We start from the raw sequence: 17,721 nt of genomic DNA, 5'->3' as shown, positions 1-17,721 counted from the left end.
TTCCTAAGACACAGAGGTCTGTGTTTCAGTAGCGAACCAGATGAGTTTGTGCACACCTGCTTTGTTCTCTTAGCCAGCAGTGCAGGGCTGCTGGACAAACTGCCCACTGCTGCAGTAAGTGCTGGAAGTATCACTCTGGGACGGTCAAACAGATTCATCTGCAGCCTGGGGAAACCTTTATAGCTGGAGAGGATAAAAAGAACGCGGGAAGGTCAAGTGAGCACTTGGATCTTTTTTTGTTCAATGAGGTAAAGACTTACGTGTATCGAGGGGCTGGTTCGGGCCCGACGTCTGGTGGAGGTTCAGGAGGCATGACGAAGACGGTGTGCTCACTCTTTTGAGATTCGTCCAACTCCAGCAGTCGTGTGTCCTCAGATGACTCTCCTTCAACCTGCAGCACAGTTCACATTCAAGGCAAAAGAGTTGAGCTGATGAAAAAAAAAAACACTCAACTGCCATCATGTTCCAGTCAGGGAGTAAAACATGCTGATTTGATTAGGGTTAGATTTAAGGATAGAAGAAAAGCAGGAAATGTCCACGCCTCCTTGCTGAAAAATGTTTATCAAAGGGAGAAAATTAAAATGTGTTTATCGTTTTATGTTAGTACCAAATATGAAAAAAAACAAGGTAGGAGGAAATCTGATTACAGTGGAAGCAATTACCTTGGTGCCCTTGTCGATGATTTTATCAGAGGGAAAAAGCTGCATGAGGAGGAAAGAGAGCAAAAGGAACAGAATGAATCAGAGGAAATTTTAGCTTCCTTAGTCTCCCAGCGTACAAATGCGATTTTGCCAATAAACCAGCGTAAAAACAAAGGCTTGTTCCAGGAAGGAAACCTCCGGTGGAAGAGAAAAACAAAACAAAAGCGTGCGGCTGGTGCACATCTGAGGGAGGCCTGACATTGTGGCGGTCATCACCTTCTCAACGCAGTCGTCGAAAAAGGCCAAACCGGTGTCCTTGTCGCTGACGAAGGTGCACTCCTCGATGAAGCGGATAAATATCTGGGTCTTGGTGAGCTGGGAGTAGAACTTCTGGTGGGCTCGGTCTCTGCTTTTGAGGAAACCTACAGGGAAGAGGCAAGAGAATGTGGTCGAGTTGAATGAAAATTCAGCATCATTCTTGATTTTTGCAGTAATATGCAGGATTTGGCTGCTTTTATTCGCTAAAAATACAAAACATTTGCACTGGATTGCTGATTGACTTTGTGTCTTTAAAACCCCTAAGTGATCCTCATGAATAAATCAATGTGCAGCTATTTTGAAAAAGTGTTAAAATATGTCCTTCAGTGAAGCTAAATGGAAGTAAGAACCAATTTCCCAGCAACAAGCATTAATAAACCTGATTGATTTCTAAAAACACTTTCATTGATTGCTAGCAGCTTGAAATAGAGATGGCAATAAAAGTGCATATGATGAGGTGTGGCTGTAAAACAAACAAAATATGTTGACTTCTATGGTTTTCTGACTGTGGTTGACATGCAGCACCTTTTAATTTAACTATAAAGTGTTCACCTTGCAGGTCATAGAGGGAGTCTGCGGCCGTGGCCTTCTCGGAGGGTGCCTGGGTGATGGGTTTGAGGTAGGAGCGGTAACCCTTCAGGATGGAGGCCATGAAACGAAGGAACGTCTCCTGAATTTCCATCTCCAGAGCGGTCTTCTTCTTGTGCCAGGTGAAGTCCGCCTCGATGGGGGTCATGTCCACTGCTGAGCCCTCCTGTGCTGGTTGACGGACTGAAACTAAAACAAACCACAGCCAACCTAAACAATTTGATAGAAATTCCTCCTTTACCCTTTATCAGGCGTTTTAAACTCTGTAACTCTTCTGGGTTCCCACACACATTTAAGCTCTGAACTGCAAAATCTATGGGTGGATCTAAAGGGCATCCTGTATTTACAAAATCATCCTTTATTAGAGCCAGAAACCGCTGCTGCTACTCATCTGTGACATGCTGTTCAGTCCAGCAACTTCCAAATTCAAGCTTAAAATCACAATGTTTTACCAAAGCCACTTCCTTCTACAAGCCTTGCTCAAAATTTTGGATTTACTCTACCGTGATTCTGTTTAATACAATAAATTCAGTGATCCTCGAACCACCTGGAAAGCTAGTACTGACTCACATGTACCAAACAGTCAAACAACAAAAATTAATTTTCAGACCTTTCAGCTGAAATGGGCTGAACTGCAGGTTGTGTATACATGACATACGTGACAAGTATGGATGCCAACTGAACATATAAGCAGTGAAATTTCTATATTATGTACAGTGACTATTTTTTGTTTCAAAACTGGCAACATCTGTGGGCATTTGGGAAATTGTTGTACATATTGATTCCAGGTTTTTCAAGTTTTGTAAATAAATAATCAAAGAAAATTTAACTTAATGTTTCTCTATGATTTATGGAATTAAAACTTGCTGACATTTTTGAGTTTTCTCTACTTGTAGTCATGGTTGTGCTGTTTCCATAGAGGTGCAAGAGCCACATTGACTAAAAATGGGACAGGAGCCAAAAAAAAGCAGATAAACTGGATTCATAATTAACCTGCTCCTTATTTTCAATGGCAACTTCACAATTATGGTCCTTGATGAAGACAAAAAACACACATTTGAAGCTGAAGCTAATGTAATTAAGACTGAAACAAGCTGCATGTGACCTTTAAACCAGCATTAGCTGACTGGTTTTGTTAGCATTAGCTTGCACATGAAATATTTCAGCTGTTGTTACAAAAGTATACAGAGTACTGTATCAGTAAAAAGTACAGTGTATGAATGATTCCCATCACGCGCTTTAACTGGTGCTGCCTAATGACAAAAATTAGCTCGGCTAGCTTTAAAGGCTAATGCTCAGTGTTTTGCTAACGGTGTTTTTAGCTGAGCTAGCTGGTCCCACAGTCCTCTTAACTGCTTTAAACACAGGAAATAAAAATTCATCTATCAATTCTTGGTAAGAGAAAAGAGTTGAAAGCCTATTTGTTTTTTTTAAATGATGCAAATAAAGCTTTATATGAAATAATTATTGAAAACCTAAATATTCTTTCTTCAGGTGCTCTTGTGATTTATACTTGTATTTTTTTAAAGCTTTTTAAAAATAAGTGCTGTATAAATCAAGTTTAGAATTGCAATGTCTTCTTAAAGGTAATGATTACATTAATAATAATAATAATTTATATTATCTTTTAGACTATATTTTGTCAGTTTTGGAGCTCCATATATTACTACAGGTGGAAAAATACACAAGGTGCTTATAATATAATGTAATCCAAGCTTATAACGCAATGATAAAGATTTAGTTTTGTTTGTGGCTATTTTCCACTGCCTGTAATTTCATGTTCATCTTTTAATCGGTAGGTAAATAGAGATGATCTTCCTCCGGGGGAAAGTGAGATGCAATTTGTACCGGTTGCCAGCTGGTGGTGCAGGTTGCCTAGTGAGTTAATGAGACTCTTGCAGGGCTTCTTAGGGAGGTTCTTCGAGTTGCTGTGTCTCTTCTCGTCAGACCTGTAACACACAGTATCACAGAATTAGTCAGCTGGAAGTAACAGGAGAGACATCGGCAATGGGCTCTTGCTTTAACAGATGTATTGCTGAGAGCTGTAACTACGAGCAGAGCGTACAGGTAGATGGTGTTGGTGTCCAGATCCACACAGACAACATCTGGCGGGGGGTCATAAAGGTCAAAGTAACGCGAGTCCACACCCACTATGAATGGAAGCGGGGCATTGAGGACACCCGCTAGAGAGAGTGGACACAGGGGGATGTAGGGACACTGCCACTGGAAAGGGAAGATCATCTGAAGAGAAAATGAAAAGTGTGTTTACATGACAGTCCTGGAGGTAAACAGTTAAAATCTTGTTGTATTAAAGTAAAAAACGTGAATTCAAAAAAGAAACCTCAAGTAAAAAAAAAAAAACCATGCTGCCATTTTAAAGACCATTTTCTTCAGAGTTTATCTCTGGATTGTGTCAATATCAGACTCCAGAATGAAATATAGTGAGCAATAATTTGCAAAAGCTACAATTCTCTTGTTTATTTTAACTAATAACTGTAACACTTCAGATACGTGTTGGGGTCTTTTTGGGACCTCTTCTGACATTCTGGGTATTAAAAGACATAAATAATGGTTATGGAGGTGAAGAATGAATAAACAAACAGTTGACCAGGAGCACTGGATTTCAGGTTTAATGATCTGATAGATATATTTAACAACAATTTAAGTACTAATATGAATAACTAAAGATACAGGAACAAAGACGATTATTTTAACAGGTATTAAAACGGCTTTTAATACCTAGTGGCATGGTGACATTTTATTGCTTTTATATGTATATTCTAGTGCAGTTTCATTGCTGTTTATTTTATTGTTTCATTGTATATTTTACGGGCTGCACAGTGGAATGGTGGTTAGCACTTTTGCTTTGCAGCTAGAAGATTCCTGGTTCGCGTCCCGGCGTTCCTGGGATCTTTCTGCATGGAGTTTGCCTGTTCTCCCTGTGCATGCGTGGGTTTCCTCCCATAGTCCAAAAATGTGCTGAGATTAATTGATTATACTAAATTTGCCCGTAGGTGAGAGTGTGCTTGTTTGTCCTGTTTATTGGTTTTAAATTATTCTCTTGTTTTACTGTGAAGCACTTTGGTCACCTTTTGGGCTGTTTGGGCTTCAGAAGTAAACTTTTATTGATTGATAACAGGCTAGATTTACTAACTGGCCTGTTCAGATTGGTGTATATTTTGGCCTGCATTATTATTTTCACTATTAGTGTATCTGAAGATACCACCATATGCAGAATAAAAGAAAGATAAAAGCAGAACAAACGGAATCAATCGCTGCATGTACAAGTGGAAACTTTCAAACACTGAGATATGTGAAAACACAGAATTTATTTTAAAGATGGTGTCAAAGCATGGCTAGGAGCAGCACATTTGCTATTATGGAATCAATTTTCAAAACCAAACACTTAAAAAAAGCACAATCTGTCCAAAAAAACCTCCAAACCGAAGCAGTGAGGAGTCTCCCAGACCATCTTCATGTAAAAGAACAAAATGTTTATCCGCACCTTTATTACTGTTTACAATCATTTTATTGTAATGTGATAGGAAATTACTAATGAGCCTGTACCCATCCTAGAATTATATGTTCTTATGACTTAAGAAAGCTGTCACAGAAATAACAGTACATACAACAGTAAATGTCACTTTCATCCTATACTAGTTGTGCTCCATAATCAAAAGTATGCACGAACATATGATCACCTGTGCATGCTGTAAAAAGCACACGGGTACAGATGACGACGCTGAACTCACTGAGGACGTCATGATGATAATTTCTGATTTAGTGTCTGCAGGCGAAGAACTCTGCATGAAAAGTGAGCTATGCATTACCGGTCGCAGTGGTTCCGCTTTCACAGTTTTTACATCACAACATTTGAACCGGCTGTGAACTCAGAGCTGTTATTTACAGTCATAAAAGTAAAGCAGATAAAATTAATAGTTATGATGATTACAGTGTGCTGCGTTCACTCACTCTGGAATGCTTTTAAGGCGAATTAGTGTTAAAGGATTGATTAAAGTGGCATTTACGATTCATGTGCACCGTATCCGTGTGTGATCCGGCATGTTTATCACAGTTAGTGCCGTACTTCACTCGTCATATACGAGTAACCGGGTTCAGCAGGGTGCTACATTATCTCCATGCTTATCTAACTGGTACATAAATGTCTCATCTGGGCAACAGAACGATTAAATCACAGGCTGTACTTTCCGTAATCTCATAATTAATGTTTTATGTACGGATGTTTTTCTCCTCTACAGCGCTGATGGATGATATAATAATCATTATACTTAAAAGGAGCTGGAAAATTATTATTTCCTAGACTTAAGTTGCTCTTAAAGTAAACAGCTGGGTCATGGACGCTGCTTTTTTTTTTTTTTTTTTTTTTTTTTTAAGAACTTAATGCACAAACTGTACATCAACAGAGCTATTAATATAATTCTCCAGGAAACATATGTGTTCATAAATTTCTAATGTGGTCAGTAAAGATGTTAATGGATTATTATAAGCTCTATACAGAGCTCATGTATAGGTCAGCTAAAAAAAATAAAGACATTCAGAGACTGAAGAGCCGCTTTCATCAATGCCATGAGGACATTATTATGCCATCTAGTCATCTAAAGAATTCTAAACTTGCATGTAATTGTACGTGCAGATTTAGGCTAAGTGAAGCACCAAAACCTGCACTCAACATAAATTAAATTAAACAAACTAAACAGCTGCAGATTTCTCCAATTATGCTGTATATATTTGAGCACTACTCACAGCCACCACGGCCTCGGCCACTCCGGTGAGCACGGCAGGCCGAAGCGAGTGCAGCAGGATCTTGCTCTCCAGCAGGACAAAGTGCAGCAGTGTGGCGCAGTTTTCTGAGCCCAGATTCATCAGCAGGGTGCCGTAGTCTGCCCCGCTGACAGAAAGGGAGAGAACAGAGGAGAGGAATGAGCAGGTGAGTTCAGGCGAGGGCCGAAAAACACAATAGAAATCAAAAAAGAAGGAGCATAAAGGACGAGAGGAGTGAGATGAGGCTTGTAATTAGATCGGACATGAGTCAGAAACAAGGAAGTAAGCAGAAATACAAACAATGGTGTCAGAATTTCACTGAAAAGATGGACAAAATAAGGCCTTCAACCAAAAATATAACACAATCAAATAATACTGCCAGTAAATTTTAGTTTACTAAAAGTTTTTTAAAAGTCTGTTGATTTAACTCTGCATATCTAATGTTGTTAAAAGATTATCCCATTAAGTGTCCACTTGATCCACTGTTTCAGATTGCTAATGCGTTTTCCTTCTGTTTCCATACGCTGCTTCATAACCCAATGTGACATTCCGGAAAGCTTTTAAAACTGTGACTCAAAGTCTGAGGTTAGTCCTCGTAAACTTCAACTACAAAGGCGGCAACAACAATGGGAAACATTAGTTTGTACGTAAATCAGCACCAAGTTTTAGCTTTAACAAAAGACTGCCAATCACTGTTTCTGTGAGATTTCAAGGTTACATAAGGCTGCATTCAAACGGACAGAGGGGGCAGACAGTTGTTGATATAATTGCAACACAAAATTATGCAAAGTAGCAATTGAAAAAGAGTTCAAAACTGCAATGCATGAGGCTGGTATAATACGCTCAGCATTTTCTTTTAGTTAGCTCAGGAATCATATAATGGAAACAGATTTATCAAACAAAGAATGAAAGAATGAAGTAAAGATGTGTACACAGTAAATGGATGGATAAATGAGTTTGCTAAGTGTTGCACTGCAAAGTCCAACTAACCTGAGGGGTAAAGGTGTGCACACAGGCTGGGAGAGGATCAAAGTGTCATGTGCCGAGAGCTGCAGAACAAATTAAATAATGTTAATGAGATATACAACAAATTTACATACAAGGCTGCACAGAGGTGTTTCACAATGCAGCTTTCCCAACATTTCTTCAGCAAACTGTGAAACATTGCAATGAAGTAAGTGACACACCACATTCCAGAAAAAAGAAATCAGGAATTTGCCAACATATAGTGAATGGTTAAACAATCACAGTTATATCAGCAGTCCCCAATGTGGTCATTCTGCATCGGCAAGGCCTTTCACAGATCCATTTTCAATACACAGGTGTTTCCAGATGTGCTGTACAAGCTCTTGGAAAAACCGTCAAGGTTGAGGGCTGGAAATGCAACAAGGAATGAAAGACACATCAAGCTAATGTTTCCTCCAAAGTGATGTCTGGCAGCGACATAATTGCTCAGAAATCTGTGGGACTCTGATACAAACATCTACAGTTCAGAGAAGTCTCATCAGAAGTGGTCTTTATGGACGACTCTAATGTGGAAACAACGGCCAAGAGACTCACCTATGCACAAAAAAGCAAAACCTGTAGAGCAGAAAAATAAACGCGGGTGCTACAGGGTAAAATTTCAAATATTTGGCACCAGCAAACAACTGTTAGTTTGGCGAAGAGCTCGAAAGTGTTACGAGGGTGAGCACGTCATGAAACAACGTCCCCCAACTTACATCTAGAACCATCTCCAGGATAAAGACGAATGAAGAGTCACGCAACAGGGAGTATGGCTCCGAGTCCAGATCATGAGGAATCTAAAAGAATGTCTAAAATATCTGCAAAATCTATATGTACTATCTTATTTTTTTGTTGGGTTGTTTATGGATTCTAAAATGATGTGAAGACAAATTCTCACCTGGACCAAGATTCTGGGTCTTTGAGGGGAAGGAAATGACACATTGTGCATGAAGTGCGAGATGTGCCTGTTGAGAACAAACACGAGTAAATAACCCTGTAGTCATGTCACCTTTCTTTAAAAAAAAAAGAAATAAACAACCCATCAACAGCAGATTCCTACTTTTCGATAGGCAGTGGGTGCGGCCCTGAGACAGACAGCTTGTAGAGGAACATCAGGAACTTGCGGAAGGACTCATAGAAGGGCCAGCGGGACAGCAGACAGATGCATTTGTTGGTGTTTACAGGCCGGTTGGGGATCATCTTCTTCTCCACCGTGGTGAGCAGGCCCAGCTGGATCTTCTGCTTCTCGCTCAGCAGATCCACTGAATATGGCTCGTAGAACTGGATGGCTGATCCATAAACCTGGCAGCAGGTACGGACAAGTAGAGCAAATTATAAATTTGTAAAACAAAAAATTTTAAATAATTTTTAGAACATGACAAGTTGTTTTGATCATAAAGTAAAATACTAGATTGCTCATTGTTCTTTTGTCATTTTGTGTCTCATTTTTGGAATATTTTGTCTTGTTTTTTGGTCTGACTTTGTCGTTTGGTGTTTCCTTTTTGTCTCACTTGTGTTTTTTGTCATTTTGTTTTGCTTTATTCGTTGTTTTGTGTATCATTTGTGTCATTTTGTATTTTTTTCGTTGCTTTATTATTTGCTTTTGTCATTTTTGGTATCGTTTGTTTCATTTGTGCAATTTTTTTGTCACTTTGTGTCTCATTTGTGTTTATTTTGTCTTGTTTTTGTATGACTTTTGTCATGTTGATCATAAAGTAAAATCCTCTATTGTTCAGTTCCAGATAGCTGTGACTAAATGTTTTGTTCCTTTGTAGACACTCCGATATCTGGAAGTTGTAATGTATAAATGACAAACTGAGGCATAATGTTCTTGAAACTGAATCTATTTTTCTTCAGAAATTTCAGGATTTTCATGATGTTTGGTAAAAAGATAATTCCTTAAATGTGAATGTTTCCAGGATGCACTTTTTTGCACTACAACAAAGGAAACATTAGGAGTTGTGGTTATTTATTAGCTATTATGCTGTGATTTTACTGGTCCTGCCCACTTAAGATCAAATAAGTTTTACATCCATGATTTAAGAGCCTCATAATAAGAGCCAAAATGATTTTTTATTTGATCAAGACTGAGATCAAGATTCAATGCATATTGGGAAAAGATATTTTTATACCATTTTATTGCTTTCATTTCCATGTTGTGCTATGTTCTTGCTTTTCAATAAATGGTTTGTATTACTGTACTACAACAGGGTTGCACCACTGAATACCACACATACTTATCAATGAGCCTACAAAATTTCAGGACTCTAGCTACATTATTTTTCAAAGTTACAGCATTCCAAACGCTGATCCACAGATTAGTATTCATTTTTCATCAACAAGAGCTTTCATTTGTTTGCTTCATCTCACTTTTTCACCAGAAGAGATGGTTAAGACAAATGTGGAGAAGACAGGCAGAGGGTCCCGAGTGTTTGGTGCCCAACACTCGATCTTGGCACCCATTGGCAAACAGAAGAGAGGAACCGACTCTGACAGAGGAAAAGACTCATAGTCCTCTTCTGGGTAGCGAAAGATTAGACCTGGAACACAGCAGAGCACATGAGTGATGAGTTGTAATCCAAAGAATGATGTATTTGTGCCTAGTAGAATAAACCTGACAGTTTATCAGCTAATTTTTAGACCGTGAAGTTCCAGACAGGCCACAATTCCCACAAGGATTAAACAAACTTTGAGTATTTTGTAGTTCTGATTGTGCACTCTGGTTTAATTTTGACTAAAATATAGTTATACTTTTTGATTAAACTTGATGTTTGCTGAGATACCATACTAATAACACACACATTCTTATGTCAACATGCACATACACAAACAGGCCTGCAGACACAGAAATGATGGGTGTGGCAGGAAGCACAGTTGTCTGAGATTAATAAACAGCTGCCTCACAGGAAAAAGGCCGACTACAAGATAACGCCAGCATGTGTGTCTGCGTACACACAATCATATGAACCTTGATTATGACGCGAGTTGCACAATGAAACCGTTCCAAAGGCCAAGCTGTGGAGGAAGCGTTCAGTCAGTGAAAATGCCACGCAACAATTCAAGAAATGCCAGTTGTAATAACCAATTATCATCTACAGCGAGATCACAGACACACGCAGAAGGCGCTGTTCGCTTCAGATTTGAGACAAAAACACAGTTCGGACAACACAGACTGTGACATTATTGTTATCAGTGTGTTACAGAGCTGCAGATGAATATAAATAAAAGACAAAACACTTAACAGCAAATACATGATCATGTATGGAAGATGATTCCTGTCACAAACACATTAGCTGAACACGATTTAATTTTAAAAATTAAATAAGAGTGAGCCAGTCAACATTTTACTTAGATTCTGATGCACAATTATTTTTTGCGCACTGTCGGACTAAACATCGAGCTTAACTGTCAGTGAATGTTGTCCTTCAAGCACTGGTCTGCTTTTAATAAAAGGACACGCTGCAGTTTGACAGATAAATTCACTAATGTAACTGCTCTTGCAAGAAACTCTGGCACCAGACAGGCTAACTGCAGAAAATGAGCCATCAAATATGATTCCTCTCAAAGGCAGCAGAGGTGAAAGCTGATGAAACAAATACAGATAATGGAATTGAATAATGGCAGAATGACACAAAGAGTCAACAATGCTCAGTAGATGTGGTGACATTTGGAGCAAAATACAAAATATGTGTTGGAAAACTTATCTGACTTTTACTCACCGGCTTTGTAGCTGATGGAATTTGCTGAAGAAACTGATTTCTTGTAGCACAGGAAGACGCTGGAGCCCCACTGAAAAATTCATCACAAGGTTACACTCATATTTTCAGAGTTTATGATGCTCAAGCGCTGGTTGGCTAAAATTCAGACTCACCATGCCACAATTGAGGTTCTTGTCCACCTTACAGAAGGTATGCGGTGGTGTCTCGCCCTTGCTGGTGACGATGACGCAAATGTCCGTCACAGCCAGCGAGTTCTGAGGCTGGACAGGTGGTGCCCGGCGGAAGGTGATGAAGATGCGCTGTGACGTCGCGGAGCTGTTGTTGACGTTGGCGCATCGTCCGTACGGAGTGGCCTGGATGACCTCGCATCCCTGGATCAGACGCTCCTTCCCCTCATAGAGCACCCTGAGAAAAACAACAAACAGCAATAAATGTCAGATTGGGGCCTGATGTGACATGAAACCTTTTGTGTCCTCATGAAGAGCAAGGATGAGTAAGTCTTAACATATTGAGGAAAGCGGCTCAGACAGAGTGTGGTCCTGGAATCTGTTAAAGAAGCTTCACTGCCAAAGGGAAAATAACTCGCATTCTAATGACGCAATAGTTTACAGTCCAAAAACATGAGGAGACTTGAGGAATTTGTGACAGGCAGCTGAATGGAAAAGGCAAGAAAGCTCTCCACCACCACTGCAGCAAACTGTGAACCTCTTCAGTCAGTGATTTTTTTTCCCTGATGGTGAAGGTGTCATCCATGAGCTGAACAGACTAAAGTGAGGGCTTCCAGAGACAAACTCGGGGCTGTCTAGTTTATATTTCCATCAGCTATGCAGCGAGATATGACTTCTGACTGGACGCAGGCGACAGAATGCAGAAGCTTTGATAAAACATGGATGTTTTCACATTGTTGATTTATGTCATGTAGCATCGATTAATGCACATGTAAGTCATTCAAGTTGAAAGAACAGACTAAAAGGCAAACTCTACTTTCTTATATTAAGATTAATACGTCTATGATGCTTAAAATGTCAGACTGTGTTGCTTCATATTTCTAGAAATTCTCAAGATTAGTGTTAGCAATTTTAATTTATAATAATGTGACAAAATGTAAGCACTGCAATGCTGCCAAATTAACTTAATCTACATTCAGATTTGGGAAAAAGCAAAAATATTGTCAAAAACCTGCATTTCTTTAATACTCAAAAGTAAAGAATGAAACAGGTTTTATCAGCACAATGTACTGATATTTACCTAATATCTGTTGAAGGTGGAGCTTTTAATTCCTATATAATGCCGGACAGTGTAATGAACACATTGCATCGTGTTTTACTTGGTGAGTAAAACCTCTGATAACGTCCATTAGTCCATTAGCATAATTTTTAAATTATATACAGTACACATGAGAGAATCAAGCAACATTATTTTGTTCTTAATTTGTTTAGTTTTTGTCTCTTTAAAAAACAAAACAAACACGCAAAAACAATCAGAAAGTATCAGGATTCTGAGAAAGTAACGGACTGACAAGCCGTATCGGTAAAAGTAAAGTAACAGGAGGAGTAGAAACCATTCCTAAAGAAAGATTAACTTTGGCTCTTTGGTGAGGATAATCTCCGGTTCTCAGAATGCGGTCGGCACCACTGACTTTCTTCTTGAAGCTTCCCGAGAACTCCGTCTTCAATGGGCGATATGATTCAGACTTATTTACCGGCTGACTCATTCAAATCCCAGACATTAAAGTGATTCTCATATCCAGCCAAGTACAAAACAAACACTGTGAATGTAGTGACAGACATTACCTGGTTCTGTCTCCATGTTTGTCCTACTGAGGAAAGTCACACACCTAAAAAGCTGCAGTTAGGAAAGTAATCAGCGCTCACTGTGTTGGATTTTTTATTTTTTGCATGACTCTAGGGCTCCATGTCCTCCTTTTCCTTCTGCACAATGCCACGTGGGACGCCAAAAAAAAGCTCTGACTGCCGCTGGCTTCTTCAAACTGAGACTAAAACACATATTTTGTAATTCTGGGTGGGCTTCAAGGCAGCCGCTGCAGATATAATCGTCCTGAAACACTCCATTTATTCTGAAAAGACTGCAGGACAGACATAAAGAGGCCAGGAGAAGAGTTGCCAACAAATTCTCAGTTAGAAAACAAAAAAACAGCGTCCTAATGGGCACAGCGAGTTGAGTCGCTCTGGAGCCTCGGGCTGGGAAAGCTTCACAGACAGCAGAGTTGGCAGGAGGAACGATAAATGATTCACATTTTGATTTAAATTTATTCTTTAAGCAGAAAAAAGAGTAGCAGGTTTAAGAGGTGTCAGTTGATGGGGCAAGATAACAAGAAATAGGTAATGTGTCCATCTACTTGTGATACTTTTATTAAAGCAATCAGTATTATTGTATTGCTTATTAATAACAGACCACAGAGGCATGAATTGTGCTTCAATATTATCTCTCTTTGCAGCAATACAGAAGAGAAGAGAAGAGCGGCTGGTAAAATTAGCGACACAGCTAATGAGGCTGAATAACAAGCTGTAAACTACTTACGCAGCTATGCAAGTTCTATTTTTTTCCACCCTATAGTTCTATTTGCATGCTAAGTCGGATTGCGCACTCTCTTAAAGGAATCATGACTCAACATACAATCCTCTGTTTATGTTCGGTGCGCTGGCAGCTCTGAGAATTTAAACCTACATTTAGCGGAAGGGAATCTCATCAATAACACATGAAATGAGCCAAATTCATGACAGAACAAGCAGAATACACTCCGATGTGAAGCAGAACATCTGATGAAGTCTTGGCTTTGCAGAGGCGAATCTTTCACAGAGTGAATCTCATGAAACTGGAAACTCCCGTTTGTTAGCAGGAGCCATAAACAAGCTTTAGACAAAGACTTAGGTGTGTGTGGGTCGAATACAACGGGCTGTTACGTCACTGTTGTCAGTGAAGCTCTTCTGCATGTGATACTTCTCATTCAGTTAACAGACACAAGCGTTAGCCGTGAAATGCAGCTTATAATTCTGGCTCCCCTGTGTTGAAGTCAGAGCAGCAGCTGGTTTAGTTTTAAAGTAAATCATAATGGAGTTCCCTTTTATAAGATAATAGAAGGAAGCAGGAAAAACAGACATGAGCAGAGAGGTGTGGCCAAGAGGGAGAACTCCATGATGAAATCAGGCCAAGTGGATGTCAATACACCTACTTCCTAAGTGTGCTGACGTGCCATCAAAGCTGAACTGAGCACGACAAACTGAACTAATGAAGTGATGCAGTCAAACCCAACAAAGCCAGTTTTCATGGATGAACTGAAACAGCCTTTTTCTGGCATGTCTGAACGTTCTAAAGAATGTAGTCCAGCTAACTTTTCTCACAATGATGTTTATATTGTGAAGTGATAAAATCAAAATTCTTTCACCAAAAGGACATGCAAACCAGCGATCTGTCTGACTGATGACAGTTGGGAGATCGATTTTTGTAACTACTAATCTTTTTTCGTTCAGCCTGCTTCCATCACAACCTACAATCTGAATCTAATGCTGTGAGAATTGCATTAAAATAAAGCTAAATTCCATGTTAACTGTATAACTGACTCGAGTTAACTCAGTGTCTAACTTAAAAGAAGCTCCAGTTTAGTACCAACAGCCTTATCAGATTAATAGCACAACCAGTCATCTGTTCTGGTTAACACCATTTTTGGACTAGCGTACAACCCTGCAGCCCTGTTAATGTGAAGTACAACACAAATACAAGCACATGATGAATGAATTAGAGAATTACAATCTCAGGATGATGTAAATGTACTGAGGATTTCAGAAAAATCAAGTAGAAGGTGGTAATTGGCTGTTTGAGATAAATTACTGGCTCAAAAATTGAAATTCTACACAGATTATTCAGAACACAGTTCTTTTCGGGGAGGAGATGTTTGTTTCTCTGAGCTACCAGTTCTACCTCAAAAAGACACAACGTAATACAAAAAGGGCACAAAATGTCACAAACAAACCATAAACAAATGGAAAACAAGAAAAACAAAACCAAAAACAAGACACAAAATGACAAAACTAGACGTAAAACGGCACAAATGAGACAACAGGCCAAAATGAGACATAAAGCAACATCAATGCAGTACAAAAAAAGATACAAAATGACATGAATAGGGCACAAAATGACTGAAACAAGACAAATTTATGAAAGAATTAGTCTTATTTGAAAGGAAATGTTTGTCTCTGAGCTTTCAGTTCTACCTCAAAAAAACTCTCTACACATTAGACTGCATTGATCCTCGCCAGAGTTGTAATAGACAATGATCTGTCCGACATATTTGCAGAAATCTGTGTCTTGGAAGTGGACAAAATGCATGCAGGCATTTCATGAGCTATGACATCTACGCATCTGAAATCACATGCAGCATTCTGTAAAATTGCAAAATTGCGAGTGGCTGATATTTCTATGGTCTTAGATTTTTGACCTCAGGAACCATAGATACCTTGAAATTGAGCAAACAAATGCAGATAATTTCTTGTGGTGAGGCAACCTTTGCATCACAACAGTGCAAGTGTAACTGCAGTGGTAAATAAAGTCATAACATCTTGATTCTGTATGCAAAATAGTGTATCAGGACAAGCGTTGGTTCCACATCATTGTTGTAACAGTGGCTTGAAGAAGCGTAAGACATTTCTTGAGCTGGAAATTTCTAACCTTTTTGAATGATCCTTTGCATATTTGTAATAACACCAGTATTTTTATCATTTAATTTCCAACCCATTGTCTATCTTGCATGAAAGATTTTGCTCATTTGAGCTCAAAAATCGTAAACCAGTGTTTTTTTCTTGCTGCTGCAGGATAAGAGTATTGCAGTTTACACTTGGACGTAAATAAATCGCAGACTCACCCAATGTCTATGAGCGGAGGTTTCCCTCTACCCCTCTTGTAGCACAGGAACAGTTCGGGGCTCTTAAGACTGCCGTGATTAAGATTTGCCGGCTGGCCGCTGTAGGTGCTGTCGATGCAGGTGAAGCCCTCAGGCACCGTTTCTCCTGCCGACCTGTTAATGACGGCCACGTCAGTGATGGGAGCTTTGGGCCCGCTGGACTTGGTCTCTGAAAGGTCTTGCTCGAGGGGCGTGGACTTGTCTGTCAGTCCGGCCACCACAAAGTAGTCGGTCACACGGTGACCCTTGTCCTCTATCATGGCTGGGCGTACCTAAGAAAACAGAGATTATTTGGAATTACTTTAATACAGCCTGGAGCGAATTTGGTCTCATAGATAAAGCAGTGAAGTGCACTGAAGAGCTCCTGGATCTCACTTTGGGACAGTGGGATGGACTCCACATGCGAGCATACGCAGAATGCTAAATAATACTGTGGCCACGGAAATAAAAGGATCCTTTAAGAGTGCTGCGCCACAACGAAGCAAACAAACTGGGGAAAACACAAGGGGCAATGAAGGGATTGGATCTGCTGACATTCACCAACACTATTGTCACTGTATATCACCGCACTGCACCAAACATGTTGAGTGAGTTAAAGCTCTGGTGGCTGCAGAGAGTCAAGGACGAGTCGCTGAGTGTGGAGGAATGCTCCGAAATGCCACAGAGCATAAATCAAGTCGGCACCAAAGTCCATAAAACATTTGAAACATGGGTTGCATTCCAAATCGCATACTTTGCTTTTTACTTAAGGTATGTACTGCAGCTGCCCTTATAAGCACATATTGTTTGATGCAGTATGGATACAATTAGACATATTACTTCATTATGTTATTGCACCTTAAACTCTGACTGTCCTCTGTGACATACTGTAGCTGTGAGGACAAAATCCCACCTGATGCAATAAAACATCATGGTACTTTAGCCATACTGTATTTGATATACTAACATCTTTGTGGTATGCTATATAGTATGGTAATATGGTACCATATGGAAATATGGTAATGCCCATTATCTCAAATTTGGCTTGAATAATAAAAAACGTTGAAACTCGCTTTCATGGTCAGATCAGCCATATTTTGCTTTTAGCTGTTGTGTATCAAATGTTGCTAAATCAAAGCAACATATCCAGTAACTGTTGTATTTTTCACTTGATTCTTTCATAATTCTCATGTTGTCTTTGCGTCAAAAACCACCACTTCTCTCGTTGTTGAAACCACAAGAGCGATTTTTAGTTTTCTGTACCCAGCAAGTCATAGATCTGAGTTTTTCAGACATCCAGGGGGTAAAACCAGGAGGTAAGTCCATGCACACACAGACTGTCATACTGTCCTATATGTGCTAATTACAGTTTAATATGTTCTTCACATTTTTGTTCTGCATCTATCATCATATTTTATTCTTATCATTTTTGTGGGTTATGCACCCTGTGGATGGGAGCAATGATTCAAAAGATGTGAAAAGAGGACTATTAGTTTTTGTAGTTGAATTCCATTGCACAGTATACAGCACACTGTTGGCGTTTCCCTCCAAAAAATACATTTGAAGCTACTTTCTGGTACTGTCTTATCATATACAGGTATCTCTTGCTAAACAAATAATGTTTACATCTTTATCTACAATAACAGTGATAACAAGACGACATGGTCATCAATATCCCCCGCCACATGTGATGTCTATGAGTCTATATCCAAAATAGTGATCAAGGGCCATAACTCTTAAATATTATCGCACAGGTCTCATTTTCGAACTT

At 39.4% G+C, this 17,721-nt stretch overlaps 2 protein-coding genes across 3 annotated transcripts in view; one reads left to right on the top strand and one right to left on the bottom strand.

The window, feature by feature from the left end:
* The window catches only part of LOC110962536 (pyruvate carboxylase, mitochondrial), a 627,844-nt gene that overhangs the window by 185,035 nt on the left and 425,088 nt on the right, over positions 1 to 17,721 (top strand).
* Positions 1 to 17,721, bottom strand: part of dennd4c (DENN/MADD domain containing 4C) — a 39,698-nt gene that overhangs the window by 9,751 nt on the left and 12,226 nt on the right. The window contains exons 2-16 of one of the 2 annotated variants that reach the window (XM_022210589.2): positions 15,933 to 16,243; positions 11,206 to 11,458; positions 11,054 to 11,123; positions 9,705 to 9,874; positions 8,395 to 8,636; positions 8,233 to 8,299; positions 7,320 to 7,378; positions 6,312 to 6,456; positions 3,613 to 3,788; positions 3,396 to 3,496; positions 1,512 to 1,736; positions 918 to 1,063; positions 663 to 701; positions 261 to 391; positions 57 to 183 (exon numbers count right to left, since the gene is read on the bottom strand). In XM_022210589.2, the coding sequence (XP_022066281.2) occupies positions 57 to 183; positions 261 to 391; positions 663 to 701; positions 918 to 1,063; positions 1,512 to 1,736; positions 3,396 to 3,496; positions 3,613 to 3,788; positions 6,312 to 6,456; positions 7,320 to 7,378; positions 8,233 to 8,299; positions 8,395 to 8,636; positions 9,705 to 9,874; positions 11,054 to 11,123; positions 11,206 to 11,458; positions 15,933 to 16,231 (2,250 nt within the window). In that variant the 5' untranslated portion in view covers positions 16,232 to 16,243. The remainder of the gene's footprint in view (positions 1 to 56; positions 184 to 260; positions 392 to 662; positions 702 to 917; positions 1,064 to 1,511; positions 1,737 to 3,395; positions 3,497 to 3,612; positions 3,789 to 6,311; positions 6,457 to 7,319; positions 7,379 to 8,232; positions 8,300 to 8,394; positions 8,637 to 9,704; positions 9,875 to 11,053; positions 11,124 to 11,205; positions 11,459 to 15,932; positions 16,244 to 17,721) is intronic. The other variant, XM_022210592.2, reaches the window with a different exon arrangement.

This window comes from Acanthochromis polyacanthus, chromosome 23 (assembly GCF_021347895.1).
Source record: "Acanthochromis polyacanthus isolate Apoly-LR-REF ecotype Palm Island chromosome 23, KAUST_Apoly_ChrSc, whole genome shotgun sequence".
NCBI classification, from domain to species: Eukaryota; Metazoa; Chordata; class Actinopteri; family Pomacentridae; genus Acanthochromis; species Acanthochromis polyacanthus.
This window is presented reverse-complemented; position numbering and strand designations above follow the sequence as displayed.